Here is a 27,452-nt window from a genome sequence, read left to right as displayed (position 1 = left end):
CCCAGCTTTCAGTCACCTCTGTGGGCTCTTCTGTGACAGCCACCACCCTGCTTTCTGGTGCTATGTCCCTGCCCTATGTAACATTTTCTTTCTTTCTTTTTTTTAAATTTTGGTGCCAAGGATCAAACTCACTGTGTAGCCCAGGCTGGCCTCAAACTCCTGATGATCATCCTGCCTCAAATTCTCGCGTGCCACCACACCCAGCTCTGAAGCCAGGATTCTTGGTGTTTTGGGTTTTTTTTGGGTATCGGGAATCGAACTCACGATCTCTTACTTGCCAGGCAGGAGTTTATCCTGCTGGGCAAAATCCCCAGCCCTTGTGGTATTATTTCCCTCCAAACCTCTGGTGCTTAGCATCAAAGTGAGTAAAGAGCTGTTCACCTTACACTGAGCATCTTCTCCTTGCCTGGGCTTGGCACTGGGGATCAAATCAAGGGGCTCGAGCCGGGTGTAGTGGCTCACGCCTGTAATGCCAGCACTTGGGAGGCTGAGGTGGGAGGATCATTGCAAGTTCGAGACCAGCCTGGGCTACAAAGTGAGCTCAAGGCAGCCTGAACTACATAGGGAGACCCTGTCTCAAAAAAAGACAAGGGGGCTGGGGATTTAGCTCAGCGGCATAAGCACCTGCCTTGAAGCAGGCGGTCGTGAGTTCAATCTCCGGTACCAATAAAAAGAAAAAAAAATGTACAGGCATCAAAAAAAGACAAAAAAAAAAATCAAGGGGCTCCTCATACAGCATCCTGGATTTTGTTAGTTAAACCTGGCAACGTTACTCAGTCAGTGTTAGCAGAATAAATGTTCTGAGCATAAACTGTATGGCAGGCAGTGCACGCCTTCCCGTTAAATGACTTGTGCAAACAGCGTGCAGTGTGGCATGTCTTAATCCCAGTGCTCTGGCAGGCTGAAGCACGAGGACCTCCAGTTCAAGGTTAACCTGGCGAAATCCTGTCTTAAAAAGAAACAGTGCGATTGCTTGTTAGGTAAACTCATGAGTCCAAACACCGCTGCCTGCGTGAGCGGCCCTGAGTAGATGGGACATATGTTGCCAGAGGTGAAGTGGAGCTACGTGGGGGCTTTCACCTGGTCATTCCCGTCCTTGGTGCTGGCTCCGTCCTGAGACGCGGCACGCTCGGCGGGAGCGAGGCGGCAGGGGGCAGCGTCTCCCGGGCCTCGCGTCAGCAGCCGGTGGGGTCCAGCCGGCGGTCTCCGGGCCCAGGCGAGCGCCGCACCGTCCCCGTCGGCCTCCAGGGGGCGCCGGGAGCACAGGGAGACCACTTTACTCCCTGGATCCCGACGGTTCCGTTTCCTCCCTCCACTGGCGCCTGAAAACGGACGGGAGCGGATACTCGGTTCCCCCGCACACGTCCGGCTGCTGAGCCCCGCGGGCCACCCTGCCGGAGGGGAGCTGGGCGCGACCCCAGGACACAGCCGGGAGCCCGCAGACTTAGCCAGACCCAGCCGGGCAGTGGCCCTGGCGCAGGGGTGCAGCTGCCCCGGACCCTCCAGCCTCCGCGGCGTCAAACCGGACCGGAGCCGCGCAGTGGACCGCGACGCACGAACCGGTGCCGAGCTCCTGGGGACAGCGGTGTCCAGCGTGCGCGGGGCCGTGAGCACAGACGCGCTGCCAGGTCGCGGAGCCGCCCAGCGCCTGACCCGCCCAGCTGTAAGCGCTGGAGGACTAAACTCTGCTGCTGAGCGCGAGCCTGCTAAGCTGGCCGGAAGAGGGGAACTGCAGGGTGGGTGGGGTGAGGGGGGAACTGCTGCAACTGAATTCCCAGCCCCCACCTGGGAGATTCTGCTGGGTGGGGCCTGGGAATCTGTATCATTGTAAAGAGCAGGACAGCAGGGGAAATCACTGAGTTCAAGCCCAGCCTGAGCAATTTAATTACTCAGTGAGACCCAGTCTCAAAAAAAAAGCCAGGCAGGCAGACACACCTGTACTGCTCATACTCTGGAGGCTGAAGCAGGAAGACTGAAATTTTGAGCCCACCATGGGCAATTTAGTGATTTAGCAAGATCCTGTCTCAAAATGAAAAACAAGCTGGGTGTGGTGGCACCTGTCATCCCGGCGCGCCGGAGGCTGAGGCAGAGGATTGCTGCAAATTTGAGGCCGGCCCTAGGCTAAAGGCCAGCCTGAACTACATAGCAAGACCTAATCTCCAAACAGACAAAAAAGCAGGCAAGCAAAGCAAAAAGGGGATATGGACCAGTGTGAAGGCCCTGGGCACTGGTTTCAATCCTGTGTCACATGCCCATGCACACACAAGCACACACACACACCACCAAAGGTGTAGTTTAGCATAAAGGCCCTAAATTCAGTACCTAGTACTGAGGGGGGAAAACCCCCTCCATGGTACACACCTGTGATCTCAGCACTTGGGAGACTGAGGCAGGATTTCCTAAAAAGAGTTGGAGGCCAGGCAGCTCTACATAGTGAGTTCAAGGCTAGTCTGAACTATGTGGCAAGACTGTCATCAAAAAACAAAAAACCAACAAAGAAAAAGTCATCTCTAGACTATTTACATGGTTTCATATGATCTCCCCAAAAATTATTTTCAAAGGGGAAATTAGTGACTTTTGCAATAGATAAACCCAACAGATCCCACCTTAGCCAGCGATGTTGTCATCCCTAGTGGGACAGACCGGGGGCGGCCCAATGGTCCCCCAAGGTGCAGCACCACTTGCTCAGAATTCACGCGTGGTGTGCACCCCTGTGAGTCCAGCACTCCGAGGACTGAGGCAGGAGGATGGCAAATTTGAGTCCAGCCTGGGCAATTTTTAGCAAACTTTCAAGATCTCATCTCAAAAACATTTACAAAGAAAGAGCTGGGGGTGCACCTGAGTACAAAGGCCCTGGGTGCAATCCCCAGGGCCACAAAAGGAAAGCGAAGGACAGAGGACAGACAGGACAGGACAGGACAGGACAGGAAAGAGGCAGAGACAGCCAGCCAGGGTCTGGAGAGAGACAGGGACCCCCAAGCAGGCAGGGAGACATGGAGTGACACGAGGGGACAGTGTAGGTGGGGAGCTCTGCAGACTGCTCTTTGGGGGGACTGAGAAGCAGGGTACCGATTCCACAGCCTGGCCACAGGAATCCGGGCGGACAGGTGACTCAGTGGCTTTGAGGAACCGCCCTTACAGATAGACTTGCAGATGAGGTCAGAGTCCTTCGAGCAAGGATTGTCAAAGTATTGTTCCTGAAAAGCACAGGATGGGAGCCGTGTGACTGCTGGTACAGACCGTGCAGCTGATAGGGCCGCGGCCTGGCAGGGCACCAGAGGCAGCGGGGACCACGGGTGCCCCCAGCCCAGCGACCTGAGTGTCAGATAAAGTGTAATGCTGTCCTGCTATCCGCTGTCCCGCTGTCCCGCTGTCCCAGGCAGCCTGAGAACTCACGGTCACTTGCTGTTTGTCTGAAATTCAAATTTAATTGGCCATTTGTATTTTATCCGAGAGGCTTATCTCCAAGATAAGACAAGCAAGGTACAGACAGGGGAGTGGTTCCTCTTCCAGAGAGCGGGGTGCTGTGTGGGTGCGTGCAGAGTGCCTATCTCTGTGGAGAGGAAGGGGTCACATGGCCAGAGGCACAGGGCTGGGTTCCACCTGGGTTTTATGCTCTGCAGTGGTTTGGGGGTTTTGTTTTAGTTTTTGAGACAGAGTCTCACTATGCAGTTCAGGCTGGCCTTGAGCTCTTTCTGTAGCCCACACTGGCCTCAAGCTCACAGTGACCCTCCGGCCTCAGCCTCCAGAGTGCTGGGATTACAGGCGGGAGCCACCACGCCCAGCTCTGCAGTGGCCTGCACACACGGGTACTTGTATATGTTGAAAGTGTTAAGATATTCAATAAAAATATGAAAAACTGGTCACAATTGCCTAGCCCCCTTCCAACATTTCTGATTTAAACGGTACTAGCAGTCTCAGAGAGGAGGCCCTGGGCGACCCCCTTCCATGGACACCTTCACTTCCTGACACCCCTGGCGCCCTGGGTTTCTAACCACGCTCCCCAGTCCAGAGACCTGGACCACTCCTCCTCCTCCACCTCCCTGCCATGTGGACACAGGGGCCTCACCTGTCCCCAGCTGGTGCATCACAACATCCTAGCACCTTCGCCCAGGTAGCACCGCTCCCTGCTGCGGCCTTGGACATCAGGGCATGTCATCTCCAGCCTGTGTCTTCCCTGCAGGAGGGTGTGATGGTCCTGCCTGCGGCCCAGGCCCAGGGCTCCCTGTGAGGAGTGAACACACCAGCGAGACGAGATGGGCAGGGAACGACATGAGTGTCTCGCAAGGGATGTTTGAACCGAGGCCACTTGGGGAAGAGGCCGGAGTACGGCAGAGGGCCCCCAGCAGGAAAGAGCCTATGGGAGCAGCACAAGGCCCGTGAGGCTGCAGAGGACGAGCAATTGGGGGACCAGAAGCAGGCGACCTCCGGAGTGTCAGACAGCAGTAGGCATGAGCACGATTTGGGTTTTGAGTCTAAAATTAAAAGCTAACTTTGTTCTAAGAAAATCATTTGCTTTTGACTGGGCGTGGCATGGGACACCTGTAATCTCAGCATCAGGAGGCTGAAGCAGGAGGATCTCTGCAGGTTCAAGGCCAGCCTAGGGTTACACAGTGAGCTCAAGGCCATTTTGGAGCTATAGTGTGAGAACCTGTTTCAAAAAGAGAAAAAGAGGGGCTGGGGATTTAGCTCAGTGGCATAAGCGCCTGCCTTGCAAGCACCTGATCGTGAGTTTGATCCCCAGTACCAGTTAAAAAAGAGAGAGAAAAAGAAAAGAAGAGGAAAATCATTGCTCATTGGCTTTTCCTGTCCCTCCCAGTGCTGGGAATCAGGCCTCTACCACTGAGAGCCCCCCAGTACCCCGCTTACCATTAGCTCTCAGCCCTGTGTTCAGCAGTGGACAGTGTGAGGTGTGAAAGGCAGCTCCTCCAGGCTGAGCCGGGGGCAGAGACTGGGAGAAGGGTGGGTGCCTCGCGCCCACGCCCCACGGGCTCTCCCACCCCAGACGCACTGGGAGGCCGCTCTGTGCTCCTTGAGGTCCCAGGGCCTTGTGGGGGTCTGGAGCTGAGCAGCCTTCCCAGGTGTGGGATCCCACAGGTGTGGCGCCCCAGCCTCGGGGCCCAACCACTGCACACGCACAGCCCAGCCCCGGACAGCTTCCTCCTCCCAAGGTGCTGGGGTGTACCCCAGAACTGCAGCAGAGGCAGTCAGGACAGCTGCCCTTCTGGCAGGTCATCACCCCTCCTGCCTCAACCTCCCAAATGCTGGGATTACAGGCACCGGCCGCCACGCCCGGCTGTTTTTGGTGGGGGGGAGAGGTGCACTGAGACCAGGTCTTGCTATATAGTCAACCTCACCTTGAACTCACTGTAGCCCAGACCGGTCTCAGACTTGCATCGGTCCTCCTGCCTCAGCCTCCCAAATGCCCGAACTACAGGTGAGCACTACCACCCTGTATTTTTTAAAGAAAAAGTATTTAACTTGGAATGGTGGCACAGTAATACCTTTCCAAAAAGGTACAAAGAACAAGAAGCCTCCTGTACACCTCAGTCCCACCAACCTCTGAAGCAACCAGATTCTTGGGTCTGCACGGAGGTCATGTGACTTTTGCACCTGAGAGCATGCTGGACCACGGAGTCTCACCTGCTTAGCGTGGTCCCACCCCTTTTTATTTTTATTTTGAAACAAGGTCTTGCTAAACTGTCCAGGCTGGCCGGAACTTTCAGTCCTTCTGCCTCAGGTTCGCAAGTGCTGGATCTTACACTTTGCTTTTTTTTGGCCTTCTTCAGACAGGGTCTCTATGCAGTTCAGGCTGGCTTGAGTTCACTTTGTAGCCCAGGCTGGTCTTTTTTTTTTTTTTTTCTTTTTTATTGGTACCGGAGATTGAACTCACAACTGCCTGCTTGCAAGGCAGGTGCTTATGCCGCTGAGCTAAATCCCCAGCCCCTCAGGCTGGTCTTAAACTTGCAGTGATCCTCCTGCCTCAGCCTCCCAAGTTCTAGGATTATAGGCGTGTGCCACCATGCCTGGTTTCTTACACTTTGCTTTATAGCACTTAATGCTGGTGCAATTCTGTATTCTTTACACCTAGTGCTTGTTTTTGGCAAAGTAATCATAACACCTTGTCCTGTATTAACTGGTCCCACTGGGCCACTCTGGGCGGGTTCTGACCCAGCAGGGGCTACACGAAGCTTCAAGTGTCTCCTCCAAGCCCCCAGCTGGGGCTCTCAACCCAAAGACTTGGACCCCAACCCAGAAAATTCCCTCAGAAGCCGTCTGTGTCTTGGCTCAGTGTCTTCCCAGGCAAGGCCCAGGGCTGAGTCACTGCTGGTTTGCAGGCGAGTGTGGGCACTGAAGAGCTTCTTCGTGTCTTCAGTCAAGGAGAAGGCAGGGTTGAGCCCTGACTCATTCCTTGAACTTTCCCTGAACTGTGTCTTCCTCATGGTGAAGATTAAGTCTCCACTTCCGGATGGATTTGTTCACTGAGCAGTGGTCTGATCATCGAGGGCCAGTTGGCCTTTAGAAATTAGAAGTTCAGAGCCGGGGATTTAGCTCAGTGGCTTAAGTGCTTGCCCGGTAAGCGTGAGGTCTTGAGTTCAATCCCCAGTATCAAAAAAAAAAGAAAAGAAATTAGAAGTTTGGCTGGGCGTAATGGTACACACCTGTAATCCCAGCACTCAGGAGGCTGAGGCAGAAGGGTTTCAGGCCAGCCCAAGCTACACAGTGAGTTCAAGGCCCGTGTGAACTATAAAGCCAGACCCTGTCTCAGAAAAAGATTTTGAAGCTGGCCAGCCTGGTGACCATAAATACTTGTCACAGAGTTTAGATCACTGAGAACAGAAGAGGCTCTGAGGCGGGCAGCATCGCCCAGGACGGAGATGAGGGTGCAGCTCAGCAGCAGAACTGGCTGGGAGGGTTCGAGGTTCTTGGTTCAACCCCCAGAGCGCACACACACACCCACACACGCAAGCTCAGGATAAATTAGCCCCAAAACAAAACCACAATCCTGTCTATTCACACGAAGTGCAAACTGCGAGTCCAACTTCCCTTAGCAGACGGGTGAAGACAAGTTCGGCGATAGCCCGCACTGGCCAGGTTTGAAGAGGAATCCTCGCCGTGAGACTGTATTTTAGTTTAACGTTTTGGAAGTTATTCGGACAAATGTGCCCTCTTCACGGGCCGCCGAGATGTGTGTACAGGGCATTCGCTGAAACTGTCGCAGTGTTTGTGGTACCAAATATTTGTAATGTCATCTGCTCATCATAGGGCCCCAGCCGGATGCATTGTGAGGTCATGGTCTAACCCATACAGGAAAGCAGTCTGAGGCTGGGCCTGGTGGCACACGCCTGGCATCCCCGGCCAGGCAGAAAGACTGCGGTGAGCGCAAGGCCGGCCTGCACTGCAGAGACCTTCTCAAAGAGAGAGAGCCGCCCGCAGGGAGGCGGCGTGGCCAGCAGAGGGCGCCGGCGGACCGCGGAGCCCTGCAGCCCGCTCGGAGCCCAGCGCCGGGTCGCTCGCAGCCCGGCCGGCCGCGGAAGCCGCGCGGTTGTCGACGGACCCGAGAGCAGCAATCGAATGCGCACCGCGGCTTTCCCCGCCCGCGCCCCCTGCAGGCCGGCTCCCCGAGCTGGCCTGCGGCCCCGCCTCGCCCGAACCCGGTCCCAGCTGGGGCCCGATGGTCTCCGCCCGCCTGCCCGGGCCGCAGGGAGGCCGAGTCAGGAAGGCGCCGGGGCCCACAGGTTCTCCTCCCGATCGATCGATCGCCCCACCCGGCCGGGCGCAGGTGCAGGACCGGACGGTGGGTGCTTCAAACAAGTAGAGGCCGTGGGGAGCATTTTCCCACCCCGGGATCCCCAGGAAATAGGACCCAGCTACTCTCCACGCTCGAGGAAACTGAGGCCCAGAAGGACTCGGCGACTCGCCCCGGGCGACCCAGCCAGAAGAGGTGGAGTCCGAGGTAGAGTCACTCACTAATCCCTGCCTGAGCCCCCGCCACCTGCTTTGCAGATAATAGAGTGGGGTCCTGGAAGGGAAGGCGGGCGCCCACACCTTAGTCCCAGCACCAGTTCAGGCTGCCTTGAACTTCTGGTGATCCTCCTGCCTCAGCCTCCCTGGTGCTGGGACTAAAGCCTGTGGCACCAACCCCGGAAAAAAATGTCACTTGATCAGGGGAACTTGGCCAGAGCTGAACCCACATAGTGAGACAGTCTCAACAAAGCAAAGCAAAACAAAACAAAATAACTTTTGTTTGAGGAGTTTGGTACTGGGGATCTAACTCACAACCTCCTGCTTGCCAAGCAGATGCTTGTGCCGCTGACAAACAACTTTTTTTTTTTTAAAGAGGGTAAAATTGAACACAACAGAACAGAACAAAACAGAACATAAGAAAGCAATGTAAGAGACAGATTTCAAAGCAAGACAATCAGAGATCCTCACTATCGTATTGTCTGTTTTCTTTCAAATAGTTGTCCATATTTTCACATACGGAGAGTTCACACAAAACAGCATAGCACAGAACTGATCTGAACAAGATGAGAAAGGCATTTTAGGTCTTCAAGATCAGACAACAGGGAAGTCAACAATGGCTGTCATTGTGTCTCTCATTTTCTTCAGAATAGCTGTCCATGCCTTCAGGTATGTTAAGATTAAACAAAACAAAACAGGCTAAAATCACTCTGAACAAAGAATAATAGTATTGCTGGATTTCACGTCATGACACTAAGGGATCAGCACTGGGTGCTGTAGTGTCTCTTTTTCTTCAGAGTAGTTGTTCATTTCATCATGTGTTATATGATCAGTTCTCATAAACTGTTTATAGCTTCTATGCATGCATGAGTCTTTTTTTATTTTTTTTTTATTTTTAATGCATGCATGAGTCTTAACATGTATTTCTATCCTTCCTGTATTAGAGGGAAAAACAAAACAAAGCAAGACAAAACAAAACATATTCCTATAAAAACATGAAATGAAAAAGTCATAAAACCATAGTACAAGGTGTTCCACAATGGTTACTGTGTTGTCTCTTATTATCTACAATAGAATTGTGTATATCATCAGGCACAGTATAATTGTATATAGCAGTGTATAACAATATTAATAAAGACAAATCATTGTAGATAGTGTAAAACCTCAAAAGCATGTAATAGTCAAACCAGAGTGGGTATCCTAGTGAATCTGGTCATCTGCAGTGTAGTTGCCTATACTCTCAGACTTGATACTGTCAGTCATAACAGTTTTGAATAAAATCTGTCGATACCAAACAGCAATCTAACAAACCAGATTCAACTAAGATCAGTCATGGTAAAACAGTGTAAGTTATACAGGGCATCAGATTAAGTTAACAGGAAATCAAGGATGATTACTGTTCTATACCCTATTTTTTGGATAACTGTCTGTACCCTCAAATCTAGTACACGTAGACAAACTGGAACAGAATATAATCCATCTAAACAGAGCGCTGTAACGTGGGCTTTAAATCCTGATACACTATTAACAGTGTCCTCTGCCTTCTGTTTTAGACTCTTCCTCCCCTTTCGCTCCCACGGGGTGCGCGGTGCATTTTGGGTCCCACCAACTCCCTAGTTTTTAGACTGGGAGCCCCCTGCTGTGTACCTAAGTGGTCCCGAACCTTCTCCCTCCTGGACTTGATCTCGAGTTGTTTTCCTTTACCTACAAAAAAGCCTACCTGCAGGTGCTGGTCGAGTTGCCCCTATTTCTCTCTCGTTCTCTGTCACATAGAGCATTGTTTTCTCGTATTTGATTTTGGGTCCATAAACCCTTTTTCAGGTTAATTATATCTCCTATACAGAGCATCTCAGTGAACCCTACCTCCTGATCTACTCTGCCTATGTTTCTTTTTTTTTTTTAAGTGTCTCAGGGCCATTAGAGATTATATTAGAGATTATAGCCAACCTTCTCTGCCTCATGACAAACAACTTTTTTTTTTTTTTTTTTTTTTAAATCAGTACCGGGGATCGAACTCACGACCGCCTGCTTGCATGGCAGGTGCTTATGCCGCTGAGCTAAATCCCCAGCCCCCACAAACAACTTTTAAAAATAAAAGTTTCTGTGTGTGCACGTGGTGCTGGAGAAGCCCACCTGCATGCATATTAAATGCACCACAGAGTTGCGCTGTGTACTAAGTTTCAAAAGCTAATGATCAGCTGGTCATTCTGGGCCGCAGAAGCTCATGAGCAGCCTCTCAGTTCTTCTCCGGCCAAACACCTCTCACTTCTGCCTTAATTGGGCGGGATGCCGTGGGGGAGACGCCTGTAATCCCCTGGCTCTGGAATCTGGAGCAGAAAGATGGAAAGTTCAAGTCACCAGGGCCAATTTAACCTGTTAGTGCAGCCCTGAGTTCAATTTGCCGCACCCCAGATTCAATCTTGAGTATCAAAAACAAAAAAAAAAAAAAAAAAAATTAAAATCATATAAAACATTTACCTGTGTTTCTTTATAGTTTTTTTTTAACTTTTTATCGGTACCCGGGATTGAACCCACAACTGCCTGCTTAAGGCAGGTGCTTATACCGCTGAGCTAAATCCCCAGCCCTCTTTATAGTTTTACCGCCTCTGTGTATATATCTGGGTGTGTGTGCATCCCTAAACAATACAGGTTTGGCTGGTCTGCTTTGAAGCATATAGAAATCCAGCTCTACATTTGTTTCTGACCTCTTTTTTCCTTTGAGACAGGGTCTCACTGTGTAGCCCAAACTGGCCTGAAACTCAAGATCCCTCTGCTTCAGCCTCCTAAGTGTTGAGATGTCAGGTATATACCCAAGCAGGCTTCTTTTTTTTTCTTTCTTTCTTTTTAAATTGGGTTTGTTGAGATGCGATCTCACTATATAGTTCAGGCTGGCCCTGAACTTGTGGCAATCCTCCTGCCTTAGGCTCCTGAGTGCTGGTTTATAGGCAGGTGCCACTACTGCACTTAGTGGACAGGTTCATTTGTGACTTCTTTTGCTATCTATCTATCTATCTATCTATCTATCTATCTATCTATCTCTTTTTTGGTACTGGTAGTAGAGCTTGAACACAGAGGCTTTACACTGAGCTACCTCCCCAGCCCTTTACACTTTTTTTTTTGTGGCAGGGATGGAACTTACAACCTTGTTCTTGCCAGGCAGGCACTTATGCAACTGAGCTAAGTCCCCGGCCTTTTTTTTTTTTTTTTTTTTTTGAGACAGGGGCTTACTAAATTGCTAAATTGCCTAGTCTGGACTAGAATTTGTGATCATCCTTCCTCAGCCTCCTGAGTGTGCTGGGATCACAGGCATGGGCCATCACGATGCCTCTAGCTCATTTTTATTTGAGGCAGAGTCTTGCTAAATTGCCCAGGGTGACCTAAAACTCTTGCCCTTCCTGCTGCAGTTTCCCAAGTAGCTGGGATCCCAGGTGTCGTCTCCTTACCCGGCCTGTTCTGTTTTGTCTGCTCCTGGGAGAGCAGGAGCAGGAGTGTGATGTCTGCTCTTTTTTATTAGGTCTGCATTTGGAGCTGGGCATCAATTCCTACCTTTGTTGCTCTTTAGAAGAACCTGAGGAGGTTTTGAAAGTGCTAATAATGCTAGAAGTCCCACCTCTGCTAATGAAATCAGGAGGTGGGGGCCCTCAGGCCTGGCTGTTTTTTAAAAGTTCGCTAGGAAATCTAAAGGGAACCTCTGGGCTGGGCAGAAAAAGTTCCCTGTCACTGACTGACCTTAAATTTTCCCAAGTGGCCCTGGGCCTCACATCCTCATCAACACCTGATATTGACCAAATTTTTACTTTTTGTCCTCCTGGAGGTGTGAATGGTATCTTACTGTGGTTTTCATTCGCATTTTGTCTCAAATGCTGGGAGGTTGCTGAGATGCTGCCTAAAGGAGAATAAAAGAAGCTAGCCAAGGGGAGATCTAGAAGGGGGGAAGGAGGGGACTGAGTGGCAGGTGCCAAGGTCCTGTGGTGGGAACCTGTGAGATGCAGGAGGGACAGGAAAGGGGACAAGGAGAGAGCTCAAGATAAGGTCGGCAGGATTCAGAAGCTTGGCAGGGTCTGAGTTGAGGGCGCTGCCTGCCCTTTCTACTTTGAGTGGAGACCAGGAAGGAATCGACCCGGGCTGAGGGCTGTGCAACCTGCCGGTGCTGCCTGTGCATCTCCGCTCCTCCTAGAATGAGGGGGGAGATGGTTTTGTTTACAGTTGATCCCCAGCGCCTAGAGACCCAGACATTCTCCGGTGTGGGGACTCAGGCAGGGTTTTCACGGCCCTTGCTTCGCAGGTGAGAGAGGGTTGGAGGGTTGCAGGTTTCATTCCCAGAGGCTCTTGAGGCCGGCCTGGAGCTCCCCACGCCCTCGTCTTTGGACCCTTGCACAGATCTTCAGAGAGGCTGCCTCTCCCCGTGGTGGTCCTTCCCAATGAGGCTCTAACCGGGTCCCTCCGCAGCTGAAAACCCTTCCAGGGCTCGCCAGCGCCCTCGAACAGAAGTCCAAACTCCGCGGAGACCCCGGAGGCCGCAAGTCTCGGCCTGCACGCCCGCCCCCAGCCAGGGGCTGCTCTTGAGGGCTCTGAGGTGGTTCCCGATTGTGACCCGGGGCCTTCCCCCTTCATCTGTCTACACTTCCTCTGGGAAGTCGCACCTGAGCCCCTGTCAGGTGACCGCCTCTCGACTGCCCCACGTCCTGTCTCTCCCCACCCCCTATCAAAGCGCACTTCCCTTTGCATGAAAATCGGCTGTTTACTCGTCTGTCTCCCCCACGGCCGGGAGCCCCGCGCTGGGGACCCGGCTGTTGAGCTCGGGCTGCACCCGAGGCTCCAGAACAGCGCCTGGCTCCCGGCTCCCGGCTGGCGCTCGTCAACATTTGCCAAGCGCATTTGGGTGCATTTTTGCTACCTGGTGCCAGATTGCTTTGCAAAAAGCCTGTGGCATTTCACACTGCCAGCAGCCCCGGGAGGATGGCCGTTTCCTCGCACCCTCTCAGCAATGTGTATTGCACCTTGGTTAATGCCACGCTCTTCGCCCGCCGCCCTCCGCCCGCCGCCGGCGGAAATTTCCGCCCCCTCCCAAGCCCCAGGCCAAGGCGGATTCGGCGAAGGTCAGGCGTTCGGGAGGGCGGCGCGCAGCGCAAGGGGGCGCCAGACGCGCCCACACGCGGGCACCCGGCTGGCGGCCCACGGCGTCCCGCCGAGGTTCCGCCTCCCGGGGGCTCCCTGAGCCCCGCGTGGCGCCCCGACAGACCGCCGGCCGCGGGGGCGAGCGGCGCAGGGCGTGCGGCGAGGCGCGGGAGGAGCCCGCCGCCTGCTCCCAACGCCACGCGGCACGAGCCCCGCCCGCGCCCGGCGCACCTGCTTGGGGCGTGGCCTCCACCGTAGGCGCGCCTGTGATTGGTGTAGCGATGACAAAAGGGCGTGACTTCCATGGTCCCGCCCTACGTAGCAGACTACTTAGAGGAGGTGGCGGCGCGTTTCTACTTACGGCGCCGCTGCACGGCCTGGCTAGCGGAGTTTGCTGCGGCCCTTGAGCGACTTTGCAGGCAGCCCCGGCGCCTCGACCATCATGCCGCGCTCGTTCCTTGTCAGGAAGCCCTCAGACCCCAACCGCAAACCCAACTACAGCGAGCTGCAAGATTCCTCTCCGGGTGAGTGAAAGGTGGGGGCACCAGGGAGGGGTTCGGGAGGCACGGGTGGAAACTATGGCGGGGCACCTCTGTGGGGCCGGGGCGGGGACCGAGTCGACCTGGAGGATTCTTCAGGGAGAGGAGGCGGGGACCCCAGAGACGCGGGGCAGGCGGGTCACAGTCCCGAATCTCCCGGGTCGGGGAAGCGCTGCGTAACTGCAGTAGGACCCCGGCCGTCGGGAGGCGGAGAAGCTCCGCGAGTGTAGACGGCAAGGGAGGCTTGTGCCAGGAGGACCCGCGGCCAGCGTCTGTTGGAGTCCGGAGTCCAGAGGGCTGGGGGAGGGGTGCGAGCCGGGCACTGAGTGGGGGAGGCTCAGCTGAGGACACTGGGGGCTGAGGTGACAGGGTCATGCCTCTGGCTGGGGGTCCAGCCGACTCCGGAAGACAGGAGCCTGGGAACGACCCGGCGAGCTGGGCCAGGACCTGAAGTGTCCCAGTGGGAGTCTCAGGTCGGTGACTTGGGCGAGGAGGAACCTGGTCTGCCCTGCTCAAAAGTCATTTTACTCATCTGTCAAGTATTGAGTGCCAGTCCCACTTAGCCCCCAACCCTCAGGGAAGTAGTGTTTGTTGACCGATTGAAAGCTTTCATGACTGTCTGTTGCTGTCTTTTGCGTCTCTCCTTAGAGCTTACCTTCCAGCAGCCCTACGACCAGGCCCACCTGCTGGCAGCCATCCCACCGCCCGAGGTGCTCAACCCCACGGCCTCTCTGCCGACACTCATCTGGGACTCCGTCCTGGCGCCTCTGGGCCAGCCCCTCGGCTGGGCCTCCCTGCAGCCCCAGGAGAGCCCCAAGGCAGCCGAGCTGACCTCCTTGTCTGACGAGGACAGCGGGAAGGGCTCCCAGCCCCCCAGCCCACCTTCGCCGGCCCCTTCGTCCTTCTCCTCCGCCTCGACCTCTTCCCTGGAGGCCGAGGCCTATGCTGCTTTCCCCGGCCTGGGCCAACTGCCCAAGCAGCTGGCTCAGCTCTCCATGGCCAAGGACCTCCAGTCTCGCAAGGCCTTCAACTGCAAATACTGCAGCAAGGAATACCTAAGCCTGGGCGCCCTCAAGATGCACATCCGGAGCCACACGCTGCCCTGCGTGTGCGCCACCTGCGGGAAGGCCTTCTCCCGGCCCTGGCTGCTGCAGGGCCACGTCCGGACCCACACCGGTGAGTGGCCCTTCTCCTGTCTCTGCTGCCTTCCCTCCTCCGCCAGTGTTTGCCATTCTGGGCTTTGATGTTCTCCTCTAAGCTGCAGACACAGAGGCTCTGAGTTCCCTTCTAGTTCACGTTCAGGTGCTGGTCCCTGGGGATGGGTGGCAGGAGCATTCCTTCCTCTGCTAAGCAGGTGGCCAGATGCCTTTGCTGGCTCCACGGCTCCGCCGCTAAAGGCTGTGGAGCCCACACCTTGCTCTTCCAGCCAGGCGTGAGGAGACCCAGCGGGCTCGACCTCCCTCAGCGGTGAAGGGTGTCAGGCCCCCCCAGTCTAGAGGTGGCTTTGAGACTTCAGGCCTCCAGTGGCATTTCATCCCTGAGCCTGTTTTCCCATCTCTATGATGGGTGTGAAAACAATTGCTGGGATTTCTGTGCAGGTTCAATAAAAGATTGTGTGAAGCAAGCACTTTTGCTGGGTGTAGCTGGGCGTGGTGGTGCACACCTGTAATCTCAGCACTCAGGAGGCTGAGACAGGAGGATCTTTGAGGCCAGACTGGGGTACATAGTGAGATCAAGGCCAATCTGAACTACAGCCTGAGAACCTGTCTCAAAAACAAAAACAAACTAAAGAAAAAACAAAAACAGTGTGCCTGGTACATAGTATACTCTCAGAGAACTACCTTGTGCTTGTATGCTGTGTGATTTGGGCTGGCAATTTAACTTCTCGGAGCCTCTGAGGGGATTATGGGGTAGCACATGCTTTACAAAAAGCATGTACAAAGTGGGTACAAAAAGCTGTAATCCCTTTATGATAATTTCTTGTACCCCGTGGTTCTCAGTTGCCCTCTCCGCCCCCACCCAAGTCCACTGTGCAGACCTGGGAACTTTGCTGGCAGGAAGCACAGCCCTATCACCTAGGAGATTTCAAAAACCTAATATGCAGAGGTTTTTCTGGACTTGAGGGAAGAGCCTGTGGAGATCTCTGGAGAAGGACTGACTGGAGGGAGGCAGCGGCTCCAGGACTGGGCCTGGTGGCCGGGGTTGGATTGGCCAGGGTAGATCCCAAGATCTGCCGCTTCCGAAGGTCGCCGGCTGGCCTTGGAGCAGTGAGTGACCGTGAGGGACACGGGGTGGGGGCACTGGCGGCTGGCAGGCCGGGCACCCTGAGCACTTGACTGAGGCCCCCGTTTCTCCCTGGGCGCAGGGGTGCTGGGCTTTAAAGTGTGAAGATCCCAGGCTGGCCTTTCCCCTCCCTCCCAGCTCAGCTCCTGGGGACTGCAAACCCGCAGGATGCTCTCCAGGGGCCCCCAGCCGCTGCCCGCCCCTCGGGACATTATTTTGATGTAAAGGCATGGCTCAGACACAAAACCCTGTTCAAATGCACCCCAGCCGTCCCCATTGACTCCCATTGTGTGTCTTAATGGTGGGCCCAGTGGGTGGGGGCAGGGAGGGGCGGAGCAGGTGCACGGGGCAGCGGTGCCCAGCACCTGTTCCGGCTGCAGCTGCTGGGCCACAGCGTGGCAGGCCCCTTTAATCCTGGGGTATCACATGTACAGTGCTCCCCTCAGCGGCCTTTGTCCCCGCCGGCCTGGTGCCGATTTCACACTTGCCAGGAGTACCTTAAAGGCGTCTGGGGGGGCGAGGGACTGGTGGAACGGGGTTCCTGCGCCTCCTGTGTGTACACAGACACCCCCACCGCGCCTCCTCTTGTCCTTGAGGGTCCCCATACCCTTTGTCCACCTTCCCACACAGGCACGTTGTGAGCCCTAACGGGAGAGGTGCCACTGTCAGCCTGGCCTCACAGAGGGCTCCATCCTCTTCCCCGAGGCTGCAGGGTCGAGCCTTCACTCCCCGTCCCAGGAGTGTAGAGGGGAAAGAGCCCGGGACCTGGCCAGTGCCCCAGTGCCTGCTGGGGGTCCCGCTGAATAGGCGGCTGGGCACAGCCCCTGCAGGGGGTGCACTTGGTTTCCAGTTCTCGAGTTCCTGCTCTGGGATTTAGCAGATGGCATGGGAGCCTGTGCTGGGGGGCTGAGGTGTAGGGAGGCTGCTTCTCCAGGGATGTCCAGTGTCGTAGAGCTGGTAGGAAGGCCATGGGTGTTCAATGAATTACTATTTATGACCTATTTCTGGAAAACGCGTGCCTCTAAGAAAAAACAACATTGTCATTGTTTGGGGAGAACTATGTCCTCTCAAGTAGGGCGGCTATGAAAAGGTGTGTGATTGAAGAGTGAGGCTTCTGGGGCTTGGCTTGTTTGGATTTTTGAGACAGGTTCTTACTTCAGGGGCCCTGGACGCATCTGCTTCAGCCTCCGGAGGGCTGGGATTACAGGTGTGCACCACCACGCCTGGCTTTTTTTGTTTGTTTGTTTTGTACCAGGAATCCCAAACTCAGGACCTCCCACTTGCCAGGCAGATTCTGTGCCGCAGAGCTCTACCCCTGGCTGTTTGTTTTTTGAGTCTCTTTTGAGACAGAGCCTGGCTCTGCAGCACAGGCAAGCTTCAAACTCATGATTATCCCGCCTCAGCCTCCCAAGTACAGGGACTCCAGGCACACATTAGTGCTCCTGGCTGAGGCCTTTTTTTTTTAAGGCAGATTTGTTTATTTTCTGGATACTTATTGAGCACCTACTGTATACTTACCCCACTCTTGAGACTTCCTAACATAGCATTGAGCAGGCATCTGTGTCAGGGCTGCAAGATTCTGTAGCCTCTTGGCGGTGGGCGGGGGGGGGGGGTGTCCTAGGCCCCGGGGCTGCGGCTTGGAATGGCTCAGGCTCCTGGCGCTATGTGGCTATGCGGCTATGCGACTTGGTCTGATAGGGACAGGAGATGTGGGATTACAGTGCTGCGGGCCTTGTGACGGGGAAGCAGGCCGGGAGGAGTGGCCTAAGCAGCTCCCAAGGTGGGGGCAGGGAGACCTTAGCTGAAGACTGCCTCTTAAGCTTTGTCCCCAAGGAGAATCTGGGAATGCCTCCAGGGCTGATAATGAGGAAGGCCAGCCACAGCCTTCCTTGACCAGAGGCCCTTGTCTAGTGGTTAAAATCAAGGGCCAGGGAGGCCTGCTGGGTGCCCAGAAGATGTGCCGTCGGTCACCTCTGTCGCCTTTTGCCATCTTGAATAAGAAAACACAGAAGCCGCCCCGAGCTGTGGGGAGCAGCCAGGCCTTGGGCAGAGTCTGTGTTTAATGTAACTTCAGGGCCCGGTGAGGGGCTCTAAAGGTGGGAGGTGCAGGCTTGGCATCAGGGAGTGTCCCTGCCTCCAGGCCTCACCTCCTGGGTCCCTCTGTCCCCAGGTGAGAAGCCCTTCTCCTGCTCCCACTGCAACCGCGCCTTCGCCGACCGCTCCAACCTGCGCGCCCACCTGCAGACCCACTCGGAGGTGAAGAAGTACCAGTGCAGGACCTGCGCCCGCACCTTCTCCCGCATGTCCCTGCTCCACAAGCACCAAGAGTCCGGCTGCTTGGGGCGGCCCCGCTGACCTCCCCGACTCCAGAAGGAAGGAGCCTGTCCTTCCCGCCCCCTCGGAGTTCCCTTCTGAGAATCCATCTGGCTGCATCCGACCCTGAGGACTTTGGTGAAGCCGCTTCTGGTTCTGTTCTGTCCACTCGGGGCCTGGGGCAGGGTGGCACCGAGAGAGGCCCTGGGTGCCCTTTGCTTGGAGTCCTTCCTGGCAGCCGTGTGGGAGCTTGCTCGGACTGGCCTCTTGGGTTTGTGTATCCAGAGCCCTTTGGATACAGCTCAGCCCACTCAGGCCCCACACACCCCTACCTCCGCCTCCCCAAGAAACCCTCAGGCCACTTTCCTCAAAGTGTGACTAACTATGCAATAGCCCACTCTGGGTGCGTCTTGTGCCTCTGGGGCGGTTTCAGGACACCAGGACGGACTTGTCCAGACCTCCAGGTGCCCCTGGGCCTGGGCAGCTATTCAGCCTCCTGTTTGTCATGGTGACACCTGTCTCATGGGCAGTTTAACAGTGTCTCAAAAGGGACTGGGAGTAATGGCCTTCAGTTGTCAGGGGCCAAGTGGGTGCTTCGGCCTGACCAATGTGTCTCCCAGAACTATTTTGGGGGCCCAACAGGTGGGCCTGGGAGAAAGATGTTTACATTTTTAAAGGTACACTGGTATTTATATTTCAATCAACATTTTCTATAAGGGAACATTTTGTATAGTGTTATATGTACAGTTTATTGATATTCAATAAAGCGTTAATTTATTATGAAGTCTGTCCTTGGTCTTGTGGGATGGTTTTTTGTTTCTACAGCACTGGGGATTTGAACCTGAAGTCTTTACACTGGGCTCCGTACCCAGCCCTTTGTAAAATTTTTTTTTTTGGAGGTAAGTCTAAATTGCCCAGCCTGGGCCCCAGTTTGCAGCTCTCCTGTGCCAGCCTTCCAAGCACGCTGGCATCACCGGTGTGTGACTTGAGCAAGTATTTTAGAAAATATTTGCGAAGGGAGGAGGGGGCCGCGATTCCTAGAGCTTTGGTATTTGTGACGCGGCCTTAAATCTTGTCCTTGGAAACAGGCTGTGGGCCATGTTTCCAAGTCTGTGGCCTGTCCTGAGTCTGACTGCAGGAGTCTGGGCCAAGGAGATGTCCCCGGGCCTCCGAGTCTGCTGGTTTGGAGACGGGGCCGGGCAGGGAGCAGTCGGGCCCTTCGGACCAGCCCTGCTCCCGCACAGGCTCGCTCTGGCTCTTGTGGCCTGCAGCTGGCTTCCTGGGTCTCATCAATCAGATAGGCCCGGTGGCCCTGCAGCTCTCGGGCAGGGCTGGGCCCCCCAGCTGAAGGGGAGGATGTCCTTCCTGTTCCCGAGGGCCCGGCCTCCCTGTTAGGCAGGCCCACACCTCCGTCTGGCTGCTTGGGTACCAAATGGCCTTTGATGCAAGGAAATTGGCTGGCTGGAGCCAGGAGGGTGAGAAGTGGGGCCAAAGGGTAGGGGTCATTCAGCTTCCTGCTCGAGAATGGGAGGACCCCCAGCTTGTGCCTGGGCGGGGGCAATTCGCTCCCAGCCTGGGTGACTGGCGCAGTGGTGGTGACCTCACCTCTGGGGGCCTCCTGGGGCCAGGAGAAAATGAGTGTCCTTTCTGAGCACAAAAGGTGCCGAAGGTGCCAGCTTCCTGCGGGCGGCTGAGCCTGCGTCCCATCGCAGCGAGTCAGGCTGGGGGAGTCCGTGTTCCAAGGGAGAGATGATTCTTTTTTCTAAACAGGAAATGGTGACCCGCAGGCCGGGAGCAGCCCTTAATGACTTGCAGCTTTCCTCCCAAAAGGAAAAAAAAGTTCTCTAACAATCGCCAAATTGTGGCGGGCCTCCCTGAAGGGAAGTTAGGGAGCAGGGTGGGGGCTGGGCCGCTCGGCTGAAGGCCTACTGTGTCCCTGTTGCCTCGGTGGGTCCTGACATCAGCCACAGTGGGTGCTGACAGTGGTGAGCAGGTGACTTCACCATCCTGGAGGCTCCAAGCTGGCTTGCCTGAGGTCCTCGGCTTGAACTTGGTCCACCTGGCTGGGAGTCAGGCAGGCCCAGCCCTGGTCCCAGGAGTCACGAGGCTGTCCCCCTCCCGAGGCCTGTGCTTCCCACCTGCAGAGTGCGTGGCAGTGGTGCCTCCCTCCTGGGACCCTAAGGAGGGAACATTCGCCCCTCAGGGTTCAGCAGCTGCGTGCACCAGGCCCTGGCCCAGCTCGAGGATGTGGCATTCTAGCGGAGAGGAGACACACACAAACAAGCTGCCCTCCAGCCACAGTCCCGGGAGGAGAGGCCAGGCCGAGGCTGCAGGGAGGCACAGGCCAGCTCCAGTCCAGGCTGAGGCCGGGAGGTGGACAGGCCGGCTGTAGCGAGGCTAGGCTTTCCAGGAGGACCATAGCAGCCAGCTTTGCTTTGGGCACAAAGGTTCCCTGGCCACAGGTGTGTCACCTACTCCTGTCTGTATCGCAGCAGACGCGGGAGGCTTAGGACAATGTCGGTTCCCTGGTGGGGTAGGGAGGTTCCCAGGAGAAGGAGGCAGGGTGGAAGGGACAGGCCAGAGGATTTATGTGTACTTTTTTTTTTTTTTTTTGAGACAGGGTCTCACTGTGTAGACCAGTCTGGACTTGAACTCTATGTATGTAGCCCAGGCTGCTCTCAAACTTACAGCAATCCTCCTGCCTCAGCCTCCCGAATGCTGGGATTACAGGTGTGCACCATCATGCCCAACTCTGCTAGACTTTTTTGTTTGTTTGTTTGGTTTTTAGTTTTTTGAGACCGGGCTCTTGACATGTAGTTCAGGCTGGTCTTGAACTCACAGTGACCTTCCTGCCTCAGCCTCCCAAGCGCTGGGATTACAGGTGTGCGCCACCACGCCCAGCTCTACATGCTGTGCCTTTCCTAAGGCAGGCTCCGTGCCTGAATCAGGAACCTCACCTAACTCGGAGCCCTTCTCTAGTGCGCATCAGAGCCAGACTTCCCCGGCCGCCCAGTGCCGCCCCTGCAGCATTTCAGGGGAGGGGTAGAGAGCGACTTTGGTTCTCACCTGGGATTTTTTTGTTCTGGCTTTTTAGTTCCTTATTCCAGGGCAGCCCTCGAGTGCTGATTTTCTTTTCTTTTTTATCCCCCCCCCCCAAGTATCTAGGACCTTCTCACTCAGCTGCACATGTCCACCTGCTTCAGCCTCCCAGAGAGCTGGGGGGTGGAGGCCTGGATGCCACACTCAGCCGACTGTGACATTTCCGAAGAGCACAGCACAGCAGTTCCCAGGGAGTTCCCTCCGCCCGTGTCCTGATGTGCAGTCGTACCTGGCTTTGGGTTGCGTACCCTTGGCGGAAGTGGAGGCAGCTGGTCTTTCCTCCCAGAGTGCAGGTCCCAAAGTGCCGGAGCTCAGCGCCCCATCCCTGAGTCAGCCCTGACCCCGATCGATCAAGTGCTGCAGGCAGGTTCCCCTGTGAGCCCACCCTTCCCCAGCTCCGCTTACTCCGAGCCTCCTGGGAGCTCCTTGGAGCCCCAATGCGAGTCCCCAAAACTGGGGTGGCACACACCTGCAATCTCCGAACTCTGGGAGGCTGAGGCAGGAGGATAGTGAGTCTGAGGCCAGCCTAAATTTAGCGATTTACCAAGACCTTGCCTCAAACTAAAATTTTAAAAAGGGCTGGGGACAGAGTTTAGTGTGTGTTCAATTTAGTGTGGGTTCAATTCCAAGTACTACCAAAAAAAAAAAAAAGGTTCACCCCTTGAGCTTTACCTAAATCACTTATTTCTAAATCACTTCTTTCTTCTTCTTTTTTTTTTTCTTTGTCTTTTTGAGACAGGGCCTCACTATACAGCTTAGGCTGGCTTTGAGGTCACTTTGTAGCCCACACTGGTTTCAAGCTTGCTATGATTCTCCTGCCTCAGCCTCCCCAGGTGCTGGGGTCCCAGGCGTGCGCCACCGCGCCCGGTACTAAGTGAGTTTCCAGCCCAGCCCTCCTCCTCTGCCTGCTGCTTGGCTTTCGCTGAGGGACTTCCCTTCCGTCGGTCGCAGCCCAGAGCCCTGGCTGGGGACGGATTGGGTGGGAGCTGCAGGATCTGGCTAGGCTCATTCCTCCCCTGGGAGTTTCTTCACATTGTCCAGGAAATAAACGTCGGTAAAGCCAATATTCAGACAGGTGCCTGGGCCGCCTGCAAACCTCAGGCCAGGGCCACCACTGGGCACATCTGCGCCCCAGTAGCGATCCAGAGGCTACTCATAGGAGCCCCCCGGGCTGGGCTGGCAGGCACCTGGGTGTCCTTATTCTTCTTCATTTCCAAAATGTCACTTTCATAAACGCTGTGAAAATTTATTTCATTGTCAATAGAAAATGAAAAGATGAGGTGGGTGGCCCAGGGGACACGTGATTCAGTCCTGCTCCCCTGGTGTCCTCCCAGTCCTGTGTCACGGTATGAAAAGACTGGTCGGGGTTCCTCCCCCTTGAAAAAGAACGGCAGTGTAGGCTGGGCCGTGGCCCGGTGGCTTGAGACCTGGGCTTCGTCCCCAGCACTGCAGAGACGGAGGGGCAAACCCAAGTGTGTAGGTGGCAGCCGCTGTGCTGGGCTCCCCTCCTCCTGCGGTGCCCGCCCGTGGGTCCGCCCGCTTTGCCTCTCTCTGCCCCCTCACTCCCCACAGCTGTGCCAGGTTTGTGGTCACCCCAAGGCCTTTACACTTGCACCCCCTCTTCCAGGAGGGCTCTGTCCCAGAGCCACATATCCACCCCTGTGGCCTCCCCCTGCAGTGGTCAGTCTTTTCCTTAGTGCTCAGACTGAGCACTGACTGTGCTGGGCTCAGTGCCCAGCACCTCCCACTGATCACCTCAGTAACCTTTCACTACCCACCTAAGGAGGAAACCCAGCCCCAGAGAGGTTAAGGAAGTTGCCCAGAGTCACACAGCAAACGACCGACAGATACAGGATTCAAACCCTGGGTTCTTTCACTGCTGATGTCATTTACTTCTTCCTACCTATAATGTGGGAGAGTAATTAAAACTTTTTTTTTGTCGTGAGACAGGGTCTTGCTGTGCAGTTCAGGCTGGCCTTGAGCTCACTTTGTAGCCCAGGCTGATTTTAAATTTGCAGTGATCCTCCTGCCTCAGCCTCCTGAATGGTAAGATTACAGGCATGTGCCACTGTACCTGGCTAAATCCTTTTAAATGGAGCTGGGTGTGGTGGTGCACACCTGTAATCTCAGCCACTCCGAGGCTGAGGCAGGGCGTTCCAAAATTCACGTGTAGGCTGGGTAATTTAGCAATTTAGTGAGACCTTGTCTCAAAAAAAATAAATAAAATAAAATCAAACAAAAAGAGAATTGGGGCTCAGTGGGAGAACACTTGCCGAGCACATACAGGGCGCTGGGTTCCAGAGGCTGGGAAATCTTAACTCCTCTCCTTGGCTGCCTGCTGTCTCCTCTCCTGCTGAGGGCCCCCATCTGTCCTTCAGCCAGGTTTCTTTTGTTTTTCTTTCTGGTTTTTTGAGGCAGGGTCTGGCTCTGTGGTTCAGCCTCCTGGAAGTCTTCCTGCTTCAGCCTCCTGAGTGCTGGGACTACAGGCAGGTGCCACCACATCCAGCTTTTTAAAATGTGTATTTATTTTTGTTTTTATTCGTGTTTGCAGTAAATAACCTTATGTTCCTCGTGGGGAACCAAACCCAGAACACATTTTAATTCTTTGTACCTTTCTTTCCCTGCTCTTCCTCCATTTCTCAATCCCCTTCCCAAGGCGAAAGATTTAGCTCCCTGTAATCTACCTTTTAGTTTTCACTTTACGTTATTTATGCTGAGAAGAGGGCAGGAAGGGAAGGGAAAAGTAAAAAAGAATTAAGATGTCCCGGGTACGCCCAGCTCCCCACAAGGAATGTGTCACTATCTGTCACAAACAGGTACTAATGACTTTTTTTTGGTCTTTTTGAGACAGGCTCTCGATATGCAGGTCAGGCTGGCCTTGAGCTCACTTTTCAGCCCTGGCTGGTCTCAGACTCATAACGATCCTCCTGCCTCATATAAAACATTTTAAAATAAAAAATAGCCTGACATTTTAGCTCACACCTGTAATCGCAGCCCTAGACAGGCTGAGGCAGGAGGATTGCTACAAATTCAGGACCTGCCTGGACTACATGGTGATAGCTTGCCTCTAAATAAATAAATAGTAAATTATTTATTCTTTGAGTTTCTCATATAAGAAATCATTTGATATTTATTTATTTAGTGGTTTTTTGAGACAAGGCCCCACTGTTATCACCATTTGATATTTAAACTAAGCAATTCATTTCCCTTAACACTGTGGTCTCGAGATGTATCTATTTTCTTTTGTTTTTGGAACCAGGGATCGAACTCACGACCTCTCGCTTGCCAGGCAGGCGCTTGTGCCACTGAGCTAAATCCCCAGCCCCTGCATCTGCTTTCCTACGAATGACTCCAATGTGTCCTTCTTTGTGGCTGAGTAGTGCTCCATTGTGTATAAATGCCATTTTCTTTGTCCATTCATCTGCTGATGGACATGAAGGTCACTACCGGGCAGGGGGACAGGACCTGGGGGTGGAGCCCGGGACAGGAAGCAGCCCATCCCTGGCCCTGGGCGGGCGGGGACTTCCCTCCGCCACAGCCCGAGCCTCTGGGCCCAGCACCTGCTCTGGGCAGTGGACTAGCTTTCTGGGGTGCTCTTAAACTCCACGGCTTCACACAGAAGGAGACGGGAGGGCGCGGGCGGCAAGCCTCACGGGTGCGTTGGGCCGGACTGGCTTCCTGAGGAGTGTGATCTTTATGCACCGAAAACTGGACCCCTGCAAAAGGAAAAAGAAAACAAAACACACTGGGAGGTTATTCTCCCCGTTCTGGAGGCTGGAGAGATGTTCCCAGCCTGCAGGGCCCTCAGGTGCTGGGGTCCCCCCCGGCCGGGCCTCTGCCCTGGTCTCCTCTGCCTGTGTCCCCGTCTTCCCGACACCCCTCGTCCTTGTGTTCTCAACTCACCTGGGGTTCCTGTTTCCCTTCACACATTCCTGGGAGGGGGCTCGAGGGGATTTGTCCTGATGCTGAGCAAATGCTCTGCTACTGAGCTACAGCCCCAGCTGACCCTGCCTTTGAGGGACACAGTTCACACACCGGTAATGCCAGCACTGGGAGGCTGAGGCAGGAAGATCTCTGTGAGTTTGAAGCCAGCCTGGCTTACATAGTGGGTTCAAGGTCAGCCCCTGAAAGAAAGAAAGAAAGAAAGAAAGAAAGAAAGAAAGAAAGAAAGAAAAGAAAGAAAGAAAGAACAACATAACAACAGCAACAAAGCCCAGCAGTTCAGTTGCTGCTGGCAGAACATTCAAGGGTTCACTGTTGTATTTGTGAGAGCCTGCGATAGACCAGGAACTTTCTATTTAATTTCATTCTGTGTTACTTTAATTTTTTTTCTTTTTATGATACTAGGAAAGGAATCCCAGCATCTCACTCATATTAGGCAAGTACTCTACCACTGAACTAACCCCTGAGTCATTTGTCATTTGTTATTTAGACAGTCAATTGTTAAATTGCCCAGACCAGGCATAAATTTGCTACCCACCTGCCTCTGAGCAGCTGGGATTACAGGTGTGCCCCACCAAGGCCAGCACAAGAATTTCTGTTTGTTTGTTTTGAGACAGAGTCACTTTGTAGTTCAGGCTGGCCTTGAACTCACTGTGTAGCCCAGGCTGGTCTCACACTTGAGGCAATCCTCCTGCCTCAGCTTCCCAAGTGCTGGGATCTTAGGATCCTTCTGAGTGCTGGGATTGTAGGCATGTACTACCACACCATGCCAATAATTTTTTTTGTTTTGGTACCGAGGATCGAACTCACAACCTCACGCTTGCCAGGCGGTTGCTTGTGCTGCTGAGCTAAATCCCCAGCGAATAATTTTTTATTATTTACCCACTAAACCTTTCAAGGTGGGGCAGTATCGGGAAGCTGGCTTGGGGATGGGGAGCTGCCTGGGCTCCTCTGTGTGGCTCCTGGGGACAGGGCCTCAGGCAAAGCTCTACCAACCCCTCCCAAAAGTGGCCAAATACAGATAGAGAAGCCATGGGCCAGGCCCACGCAGGCTGGGGACCACTATGGACTGATTGTGAGGGCCAGGGCCAGGGCAGGCCTAAGTGGGAAGGCCTGACTGGTTGCTCTCGGCTGAACCTTGGGCAGCTGTGTGGAGCAGGCCTGGCAGAGGGCCAGCCACTGAGGAGAGGCTGCAACCCTGGGCAGCAGAGGGGGCAGGAGGCCCTTGACAGGACTGGGGCAGCGGGACGGACAAGGCCTGGCATGGACATTGCGGGGTTAGGGAGATAAACACCCATCGAGGTGAATGGTATTAACAGTTGGGCCAGAGATAGAGCTCAGGAGCACAAGTGCCTACCTGGCAAGCTCAAGGTCCTGAATTCGATTTCCGCTACCCTCTCCAAGCAAAACAAAACAAAACAGCAGTAAACATCTCTTGACATTTGCTGCTAATTATTTTAAGGAAATCGCTTGATTTAATCCTCACAGTGGGCTGGTTATGGTGGCATATGTCTGTAATCCCAGCGCTCTGGGAGGCTGAGGCAGGAAGATCTCACCAGCCGGAACAGTTTAGCCACTTGCGGAGAGCTTCTGTCTCACAATGGTGGATGAATAATGGGGGTGCAGCTCAGTGCAAGGGCTTTGGGTTTAACTACCAACACCAGAAACAAAACAGAAAGACCCCTCAACCCCAGTATGTGAGTGTAGAGGTCTGTTATGGCTGAGGGCCCTGCACAGACTATCTGCCACGTCTCTGCTGTGTGTGCCCGAGCGAGCATCTCAGCCTCTCTGGGTCCACTTCCTCATCTGAGTTCCAGCACTTCCTCTGGCAGCGAAGGGACAAATCCAGCGAATACTTGTAAACTGTGAGGTGTCAGACTGGAGCCCCAAGGTGGCTCTGTCGGGGTGCCCGTGTTGTGGGCAGGAAGGAGGCTTTGGTCAGGGAGCCTCCCCAGGCTGCCCAGAGCATGCACAGAAGTCGGCTCGCCTTGGAGCCCACCCCACCCTGGCCTGGGCCAGTCCTGCATTGTCCCGGAGACCAGAGCACCAGGGCAGCAGCCAGAGCTGGAGCAGCCACAGGGCTCGCTGGACCCAAGCAAGGGCCTCCAGGCTGGGACCCAGTGCCCCGCCATTTCTACTTAGCTGGTGACTCGGCTTGAAATAAAACAGAAATGAAACCTCAGCCGTTCAGCA

The 27,452-nt window shown here is 54.5% G+C and overlaps 1 protein-coding gene across 1 annotated transcript; it reads left to right on the top strand.

Annotated features, from left to right (window-relative positions):
* The first annotated feature begins 13,346 nt into the window (after positions 1-13,346).
* On the top strand, positions 13,347-19,002 carry Snai1 (snail family transcriptional repressor 1). Its single transcript, XM_003467721.4, has 3 exons — positions 13,347-13,607; positions 14,271-14,798; positions 18,076-19,002. The coding sequence occupies exons 1-3, from the start codon at positions 13,526-13,528 to the stop codon at positions 18,258-18,260; spliced, it is 795 nt and encodes a 264-aa protein (XP_003467769.1). The 5' UTR covers positions 13,347-13,525; the 3' UTR covers positions 18,261-19,002.
* Positions 19,003-27,452: the final 8,450 nt, after the last annotated feature.

The sequence above is a fragment of the Cavia porcellus genome, unplaced genomic scaffold, assembly GCF_034190915.1.
Source record: "Cavia porcellus strain 051 isolate PalLab524CR breed Dunkin Hartley unplaced genomic scaffold, mCavPor4.1 scaffold_5, whole genome shotgun sequence".
Lineage (NCBI taxonomy): Eukaryota > Metazoa > Chordata > Mammalia > Rodentia > Caviidae > Cavia > Cavia porcellus.
The sequence above is the reverse complement of the archived record's forward strand: the minus strand, read 5'-3'. Positions and strand labels throughout refer to the sequence as shown.